At 34.3% G+C, this 10,477-nt stretch overlaps 1 protein-coding gene across 3 annotated transcripts in view; it reads left to right on the top strand.

Moving 5' to 3' along the window:
* Positions 1-3,824: 3,824 nt before the first annotated feature.
* LOC110033624 overlaps positions 3,825-10,477 on the top strand; it is a 74,770-nt gene continuing 68,117 nt past the window's right edge. For all 3 annotated transcript variants that reach the window (XR_002294968.1, XM_020737665.1, XM_020737666.1), the window contains exons 1-2: positions 3,825-4,106; positions 8,371-8,524. Coding sequence is in view for 2 of the 3 variants with exons in the window: in XM_020737665.1 (XP_020593324.1) it covers positions 3,921-4,106; positions 8,371-8,524 (340 nt within the window). In the remaining variant the exon portion in view is untranslated. The remainder of the gene's footprint in view (positions 4,107-8,370; positions 8,525-10,477) is intronic.

The following is a 10,477-nucleotide window of genomic DNA, read 5'->3' as shown; positions in this document are numbered from 1 at the left end:
TGTGTGTGTGTGTGTGTGTGTGTGTGTGTGTGTGTGTGTGTGTGTGTGTGTATACATATATATATATGTGTGTGTGTGTGTGTGTGTATATATATATATATATATATATCTGTGTGTGTGTATATGTGTATATATATACATCACTACAAAATTGTTACAAGATAGTAAAATAAGGGAGAGTCATATTATCTCCATTAAGAAGGAAAGATAGATGCGAGTTAATAGCATTCCCAATATAGCTCTGCTTAGTGTTTCTTCCTTGGGAGGCTAGCCAATGTGAAGGGCAGATTCCCTCCCTAGGGATGTATTTAAATTCCACCCTACAGTAGTGTAAAAGTGCAGTCAACTAGCTTTTCCACTAAAGTAGACTCCAAGGAGGAGCTTCATCATTGAGCAAAATATTAATGCAAACACTAGAGTCAGTTTCTACAATCAGAGGGCCCATATGACATTGATGTGCAATTCGGATAGCCCAGTAAATAGCTCTAAATTCTGCCTCCAAAGCATCAAGGGCACTATAGGAGCAGTGAAATACAAGATAGGAGTGTCATGAGAGTTCCTAAAGATTCCCCTAATACCAGCATTACCTTTAGAAAAACTACCATCAGTGTTAATCTTCAGCCTACCATTAGTCGGCGGGCTCCAAAAAATTAATCTGGATTTAGGTGGATGAGAATTGGTCTTGGTTGGGGTCCAATTCTTAATAACATTTGGGAAGTGATGATACTTAATTAATTTTTGAATGTAAGAGGTGCAGTTTAATGTCACAGAATTTGATCCAGGGAAGTGTTCATCAAACTTGATTTGATTTCTGCACATCCATGTAAACCATGCAACTAAACAAAGGATTACCAAAAGCTTACTGTTATGTTAATCCTCCCAGCAAGTAATAAACTTAAACCAACTTAAGTGGCAAGTATCAATGTTCAGAAGATTTATTAGCCCTGACCAGATTCTTTGGGAGAAATTACAAGTGAAAAATAAGTGGTCCTAAGATTCTTCATATATATATATATATATATATATATATAAAGTAAATGTCTTTCCAAAGCGGGCGACATGATTTCAATTCCGGTGGCCGACAGCTTTCAACAGGCAACTCCTTAACTAAATAGTGTCGACAAATGTTTTTACCATTTCCAAAATAAGTTAACTGCAGTTTAAAGTGGATTTTAATAAATTCAACCTATAAGAGTTTTACCTATCCTTGTGGATCAATACTTAGAACTCCATTAGAGTCCTATATTACTTGAAACGATACGTATGCTTGCGTAGTAATCTTAGTATGTGAACCTTCTATCAACTTTACGTAATATTTAATTTTGCACACTAGCCACTTAATATAAATTAGGCCAAGCTTTTGGCCATCTTTCAGGACTTAAATAATTGCGTAATTGTGGGTTGGGTCATTTTGTTGTAGGATTAGAGTAATCCCTTAATGGTCTATGTGCGTTAGAATGTTCATTAATTGGTATTTAGTTATCTAAATTATTCTGTTGAATATTTGTCTTTTCTTCTATAAATTTGTGAAGTCTTTTATGTTTTCTATTCTTCTAATAGTCCTCTCTAGTTTTGAGCCATAGGGTACAATGCAGTTCCGGCACTACGCATACACAACAAAAGGTTCAACTAGTAAGTTTAACACAACCACACTTGAAAAATAGTTAAAAATAACCTTTTTTTATAACACATAAACAAACACTTTCAAAGGAAAACTACAAGACGATTTTCAAAATTTAAGTCTAATTGATTCAACTCAAAGTCTCTTAAATTTTTTTACTATTAAGTCCCCGACAACGGTGTCAGAAACTTGATCCACCCCAGCATTTATCACAATTATGTAGGTTCTGGTAATGACACCGAAAAACCAAAAAAATACAATAGTAGAAACTTTCAAGGCATACCTCTCAATTAAATACAACCATCTTCTCGACCATTAAAGTCAAACCCTTAGTAGATTTAAAGAGCCATTTTAAATAATCAGCTACTTGTCGGCTCCCTTCATTAGAGAAGAAAGCGTAGAGCTTGACTCTGCAAAGCAAATGAAATTGTCAGAGGAGGGAGGAGCAGTGCCAAAGCGTCAGCTTCCACTCATTACTTTGCTTGCGTGCTCATCAAAGATGTTCTGTATGGGAGCTTCTCAGGAGATGATCCATGAAAAAGTTTTCAAGTAGGGGACTTCAATCAGAGAGGCCCCTAGACCAGGAAATCCACCGTCATTGAGTTATCAACTCTGATAAACTCAAATATGCCGAAGAGGAGAAAGTGACGAAGGGGAGACACAGTGCTGGTTATATGGTTATTTAAGTTTTACGTGCTTTTTTTTGTAAATAATAAAGTTTGCATATGGTATTTTTCTGTAAAAATTAAAATCTAAGTGTGAGATGGGTAAATTCTCATCCTCCAAAGAAAGGAAAAAACATTACATCCGGAGACCGAATGCTGCTATGCGTCTAGACTACAAGGAAATTTCACCATGTGGAAGTCGTGATCTCACTGAATAAAAAATGAAAAACTCCTTTATATTTTAATGCACGACCGACCTAACCCATCCCATTTCTTCGAAAACAAGACCCTTCGTGTCAATGTTAAATATCCATTTTCTTCTCACGCCATCAGGTAGGGTTATATCATTATAAAACACCACAATAAACCTCAATAACACCAAAAAGCTCAATAACACCACAACGAAACAACAATACTACCTCAACGTCCTCAATACCATCATGTAAAACCATAATAAACCACAATAACATTTCAATAATTCCACATAAAAAATGCAATAACACCAAATAACTGCAATAACACAAAATAATCTCAATAACTCCACAATAAACCCCAATGACACATCAATAACACCAAGAAAAACTGTAATAACACCATAATAACTCTAGTCGAGAATAATATAACAAAGCTGCCATCATACCACTCATATAAAACCAAAATAACACCTTACTAACACCACAATATTATCGCAATAATACTGAAACAATACAATTTGAAAATACAATCATTGTCGCTGCAATACCACTCAGATAACACAATAACATAACAAAAAATTTACAATAACACCAGCCCAAAAAAAACCACAATACCACTCAAATAACACAAAAAAAAATCACAAAAAAACCACAATCATGTCAATATCACTCAAATAACACTACAATAAACCTCAATAACTCAACAAAAAAAATCACAATAACACCAGCAAAAAAAAGCAATACCACTCAAATAATACCACAAAAAATCACAATAACACTATAGCTGTCGCAATACTACTCAAATAACACCATAATAAACTTCAATAACACCTTAATAACTCCCAAAAAAATCACAATAACACCAAATAACCACAATAACACCAAACAACCTCAATAACTTCACAAAAAACCACAATAACACCAAATAACAACGATAACTTCACAAAAATACCGCAATAACACCGCAAACGCCGCAATACCAAACAAATAATGCCACAATAAACCTCAATAACACTACAAAAATACCTCAATAACACCAATCATAGAAAAATTCACAATATCACTACAACTGCTATAATATCACCCTAATAACATCACAATAAACATTAATAACACCTCAATAACCCCACAAAAAAACTAAATAGAATTTCGAAACAATGGCTTATTTGGGCCGGGTCACTCATTAAAATAAAATAAATTTTCATCTTTTATGTAGAAGGATCACAGCTTACAGATGGCACATGTTAAGATTTTATTGAAGTCCGGAAATAATTTTTTTTTGACTTCATAATTTTTCCCAAAAAAAAAAAGGAAAAAAAAGTCCCACAGCTGATTGTTGGCGGTTAAGAGGAAAATTATCGAACTGGTACATTTGTTGCGGAAGCTCGTTGGCTGACTTCTTTCCCGGGGGAGAGGGCAGGGAGGTCGGTTTGCAAGGCGATGGCTTTGGTCGATATTGGAAACGGCGAAATAGGAGGAAGTGGAAGCAGTAGCGGGGTTCATGTTGTTAAAGTGAACGACCCGGACGTCGCCGGCGAGATCTCCCCACTGTTGGTGGAGTTGGGCGACGAGCCCCGCCGGATGACTATCTTCTCCGTGTCTTATGCCAGGAAGCGACCCCCAAAGGTTAGCCCCAGATCCCACTCTCTTGATCGCTGAGTGCCAGGAGCTGTGGTTGTTGATTTTTCGGAGGTATATTAGCCACGAAAGAAATGAAGAGTAAATCTCGATTATACCTTTAGAAAGAACTATGATCTCTCCTCCTTGTCTTAGCCCCGCATATGATGAGTCTAGCAGTTGATGATATCAAGCAATTGTCTACGCCTATACTGTATCCGATTCTATGGTTGGAAACCTTTTGAGGCATAGGATTCGTGCATTTTGTCATTCCTGCGATATTCCTGCTATTTTACGATCCTGGAAGACAGCTTTAGCCGAGGCTATTTATAAATTCGAAACATTGGAATTTATCTTACGGAAATTGGTCATTAGAACGACCATGAGATCTCCATATTCCACACTGCTGTCTGAAGGTTGTCTTCCTTTGTTTCTGTTCTCCTTTCCCCTTATTGCGGGAGTCCAGTCTTAAATTTGTAAGTTAACTGATATTGAATATTCTCCAGAGTAAAAAATGTTGCATCTAGTTCGTTTGTCCTCGTCAATGCTACAAGTTCGTGATTGGTTAGTTTGCTTTGATGAGCAACTCTATTGTGACTAACTGGCCTTTTCGTTAAAATTCTGGTATAACTCAAAAGTTTTGGAAAGTGGTTGATGTATGTAGCCTTATCGTTACATTGTAGAAAAATTATTTCATGAAGTTAGCCCATGATCTACAGATTTTAGCTGAGACAATCTATCAATTGTTTTAGGCCTTCGTGATGTGTATTATATTAATTAATATTTGCAGAAGAGTTTGAGAAAAACCTTGCTCTTCATTTTGCAAAATGTAGAACTCGTCATATGCATGGAAATTAAAGGAGTTTTTCATAATGGAGACATTAGCTACCATCAAGTATATTAGAAAGCTCACAAATAAACATTCCCGAACAATTAATTTTAAGATATAAATATTTTTGGTTTTTGTGAAGGACTATTTCACCATAAACAATAAAATGTATTTCAAACTATTACATTGGTTTCTTGATATGGTGTAAGTGAATAAGTGCGGGATCATAACTTTTCATTGAAATTTAAAGATCTTTATCCAAAATTTGACATATCTGATGGAACTCAAGTATCCACTTAAGAACTACTTTTGCAAACCGATGAATTGCAGACCATGACTATAGATATATTTTCGGGAAATAAGCAAAATGGGTGAACTATACGATATTTTCTTTCTTGTTTCTCCTCCATCTCTTTTACAAATTTTCTATGTGCAATAGATATCCTTATATTCATAATTTATATACCCCAAAAGGAGCTTGTATACTTAAATTGTGTAAAGTTTTCTTTTTCAATTCATAAAAGGATTCGCCCACATTGCATACTGCGCATCTTGACTAGTTGGACAATTTATGCCTAAAGGATAACATCATTAATTGAAAATTTTTTTTGGTCATAGTTATTCTAGTCCGAGCCCTTCAAATGATAAAATGCTCCTTATTTTCTTTCATGTTTTTATGTTTACAATTTACTTATTTATGTTTGTTAAAATATTCATTTATTCAGTAGCTTATTCAGTTAAAGTCTCATTTTAGACTTGATTATGTGTTGATTGCTATGCTTGATAAGGCACATAAGATTGGCTAACATGCCAATCGATAGTGTTACCCTTTCATAAATTTGATAAGGCTCATTTGACTTGATAGTAAGTTGCTTAATAGCATGGCTCATTATTTGGATCGATGATGCTTATTTTTTTGACCAAACAAGTTCAATAATCGCAATTTGACTTGTGTTAAGCTCTAATTAAGCTTAAAGAAACATGATCTTAAAGCAATCGAACTTCAACGCTATCACATATACCCATATTGATATTGGGCAATACTTGATCGGTGTTTTAACAAATGAGTTTGAGCTTGAGCAAGCTTTTATTTAACATTTTAACTAAGTTTGATTCATCTGTAACTCTATTAGCCCTAAAATAAAATTTATGATTTTCTAAACACACATCCAATTAAACTAAAATCACCACACATCCAATTAAACTAAAATCACCACTATTAGCAAGCTAATATTTCAAAATTTAAATGCTATATTTTTCATACTTTATTACCTTGTAAAACTTAGGAATCCATGTTATAAAGTTTTATTTAGAAACTTGTACTAAAACTCTGATTCACTAGCTTCCTTAGTTTTTAACAAACCCTAGATCTTACAACACCGCTTCAACCACTATTCAAATTTTTTAATTATCTCCTAGTAATAAATAATCAAGCTTAATTGAGTCTATTAAAAATACATAATTACTCATTATTTTCCTTAACGAGTTTAGAATCATTACTTGAGTTGTTGCTAGAGGGGATGGAGACAAAATCGGCGAGGCGATACTAGTTGCTATTTGCCAGATAAGAGATAGTTATATAAAGGTCAGTTGCCAGGGTATTGAAGGAAGCATTGAACAGGGGTAAAGCATTTATTAGAAATCATGGCTTGAAGATGAGTTGTCAGTCGATGGATGGAAGTACTAGCTAGAAGATTATTAGTAATTGTTTTGGTGGGTGTTAATTGTAGAGGAGCTGAAATGAGGTTATTTATGATGAGTGGACTCTTGCGTTTGAGTGAAAAGTACAAAGACATTTTTAGGGAAGCAGGAACGGTAGATAGTTGACCAGTCTGGACTGAGAGCCCTCATACTTGTTCTTGGGCTAAGCCATCTACATCAAATGGCCTAGTTTCTTAATTCAAGTGATAATTACTACTAGTGCTAGCGCAAATTGATAACTCTCTAACACGTGTATGGTTCAAATTATGTGTGGAAAGTGCGGACATCACATTTACTAAACAATCACTTGAACTTTAAAGATTCCTTACTCTTTATTCTCTCCTTTTCCGCTCCTATCAGTTGAAGTATCTCTGCTATTACATTGCCTAAGCACTTGAATAAGAAAACTTTCTATCATTTTTGTTCTTTAATCTCCTTTTTCTTTCTTCTCTTAAAGCCCAACTTTCTTCAATTCAAAAGTTTTACTTTCTTCAATTCCTTTGTTTCTAATTAAACACATTTAAGGGATCAAGGATGAAGAAAACCTACAAGATGCTCCTCATCTAGGGTTCATTATCCAGTTGACATTAAATTTATTCTTCCTTCTACCTGAGTTCCCCACCTAAGCCTCATAAAAGGGGATTGTGAGACTTAACCGACTTTAAGAAGCAGATATGGTATAGGATTTTCCAATTAGGAACTTTGAGAATTAGTGTATGCTAGTGGAATCGCAGGACCACCAAGAAATTGTGGCTTCCCTAGTTTAATTTTTTTACCTCTCTATCCTCAACTAGTTTCTTTTGTATTCTCTTTCTTGAACCTTCTCTAGCTTTTCCTGCAGTATCATTTTCTTATTATCCTTTTCTATGAAGCAGCTTGTGCTTTTTTTTTCGTGTGCTAAATACTTTTTAACTACTCAATACTCTCCCTTTTCGGTCATTGTCATTGGCCAATAGGTTTGTATTGTCAGTGGCCAATGGGTTTGTCATATATCTTTAGGGGTGTCTGAAGCTTATTGGAGGTTTTAATTTTCATTGGGACTTTTGTGATATATGTCACTTATAACTAGCAAAGTTGATTGGACCATTTTTTTTAGTGTAGAAGTAATCTCTGGTTGAAATCTTGAGGGTTCATCACTTTGTTTTTTTTTTTTGTTACATCCTCTAGAGAGCTACACAAGTAAGCGTTTCATTACAGAAAATGGCCTTTTGATGACATGTTCGCATTGTCCAATACATGTTGAAATGAAGTCGTAAAGTCCCCTAGATTTTGATGCTTGGTACATATGATATTATCAAAAGCACGTACATACAATGCACTTTTTTTTTTTTTTTGGTAAATGTTGATCTATAGATCAATGTTGGGTATTCAATGTGATCGACTACATGGAATTGATATTCTTTGAATCCTCTTTTCCTTTATTTTTGAAGGATACTGATATACATCCAAATCCTTAGGAGTAAAGATACATATTGGTAGTAAGTTCGCTTGCATGTAGCGGGCCATCTGCATAGAAGCATTTGTCAACATATCAGATTCAAGTCTATTGTAGATAAAGTTATAACATTGGATCTAAAGTTTAATTTTGTTTTTGAATCAGTTAATCATGAAAATTGTGCTTAATTTGTTAGTTTGAAAGGTTGTGATCGTAACGAAAAGTTATGTGGATTGGCTAGTATTCCTATGAATGAATAATGACTAATTTGTAAATTTCTTCATTCTTGCATGTTTTTTTATCTGCAGGAAACAAATCTTACCATTGTTGAGGCAGAGGTGAATTTCCTAAGTCAGATTTTCTTGTGGGTGTGGAGTGGGTCTAAATATTCTGGTTTATTATGCATGGCTTCATCCTCGGTCATTTACTACATTATGGAAGTTTTGATGGACATTTTTCCAGGTTAGTATTTTCTTTCTGAGGCATCAATAACTTCACTTCAAAGATGCATTGCTTTGGAATGTCTTCATTTGAAATTATTTCTATTCTATGATGATTTATTAATCATGTATTGTTTTCTAGAATTTAGAATGCTTTAACAGTAAATGTTTTCTTCATCAATTCAATGTGGAGTGCTACATTAAAACTTCTGTGACATCAGAGGTCAAAAGGGTTTTGGGGCTTTTTAACCTTTATTTTTTTCCTTAATTGATTGAAGATTATCAGGATGACAAACTAAAGATAGCCTCATTCCAATAATTATGCATAGGATTGGTTTTCTAAATCACCTATTTTATGTCTGGGATTTAACTATGATACAAGTGGTATTCTAAGGTTTGATGATATAGGTCTGACTGTTTGGTGCACTAAATGCAATTCTAGCATATAATTTGATTAATAATCCTAGAAATTTTTTTATAGCATAATCCATGTCTTCGACTACAAGGTCAATGGACTGGTATTTCTTTCTCAATGGAATTTTATGCATCCTTCCTTAGAGACTGCTAAGCCATATTGTTTGATGGGCCATTTATGCATTACCTATGGTCAAGAAGAAGGCTATTTCAACATGCAATGATTTTTTGGCATCTGCTATAATCTCAGTTACCCTTAAATTACCATAGAAAATGATGAGTAATACCAAAATAACATGAGCAAGCAAGGGATATATAAAATTAAACTAAAAGGTTATAATTATTCTTTGGATTCTAATTCTACATCCTAACTAACGCTTACCACTCAGCATCCCGCTCATTTAATTATACTTTCCAACCATCAAATGCATACACATCAACTTGATTTAACGAGCAATTGTTTAAATTTTAAGCTACAAAATACATCATGTTGATATTCTCCTATCTCCCATTCATGTGTGGAAGGATCTAAAAATATCTCCCTATATCAGAAGGTTTTTTTACGTTTCAAATCAAGAGAAATTATTGAAACTTGGTTGGTTTCTTTTTCATAAACGCTCAAGTTGATCTGTGATTGTAATCAAGTGGTAAATTTAGTCCTCTATCTATAAAGCTACCTTGATCTCATATAACAAGTAGCCACAACAACAACAACAACAACAACAAGCCTTTATCCCACTAAGAGAGGCCGGCAACATGAATCTTTTTTCTCCATTGTGTCCTATTGAGTGTCAATTTTTCATTTAATTCTATAGATTAAGTTTATTTTATATGCTATATGCCCAAGTTTTTGTAGGTCTACCTCTTCCTTTCTTAACATAAGTGAAATCTAATATGTTTACTCTCATAATCGTATCATCAGATGGTCGGTGTTTTATGTGATCAAACCATCTCAGGTGACTCTCTCTAATTTTGCGTGCCAGTGGAGCCTCACCAACCCTTTCACAGATAGATTTGTTTTGCATTTTATCTTTATGTATCAAGCAACTCATCCGAGTATTCTCTTCTTAGCAACACTTAACTTTTCTTTTATGCTTTTCTTTTAAAGGCCAACATTCTACGACATAGAACATTGCATGTCTCACCACCATCTTATAAAACATTTTTACAACTATAAGTGGTACTTTTCTATCACACAATAGGCCCGATATCACACAATAGGCCCGATCAATAGGCCCGATGCATTCCTCCACTTTAGCCAACCAACTTGAATTCTACTAATAACATCCTTAACTATATGGCCATCACTTTGAACAACAGATCCGAGATATCTAAAATATTCACACCTTTTAATGATTTGATCACCTATAGTTATAATTTTGCCACTAGAACTACAACTACTAAAATTACATTTCATGTATTTAGTCTTAGATCTACTCAATCGAAGGCCTTTGGACTCCAATGTAGACCTCCATAATTCAAATTTTTTTTTTGAATTTTTTCTCTAGTCTTATCCACAAAAAGGATATCATCAGCAACAAACATACACCAAGGTTCATCG

Source organism: Phalaenopsis equestris, unplaced genomic scaffold, assembly GCF_001263595.1.
Source record: "Phalaenopsis equestris unplaced genomic scaffold, ASM126359v1 Scaffold001240, whole genome shotgun sequence".
In the NCBI taxonomy this organism is placed as follows: domain Eukaryota; kingdom Viridiplantae; phylum Streptophyta; class Magnoliopsida; order Asparagales; family Orchidaceae; genus Phalaenopsis; species Phalaenopsis equestris.
Note: the sequence above shows the minus strand (reverse complement) of the source record. Positions and strands in the feature narration are given on the sequence as shown.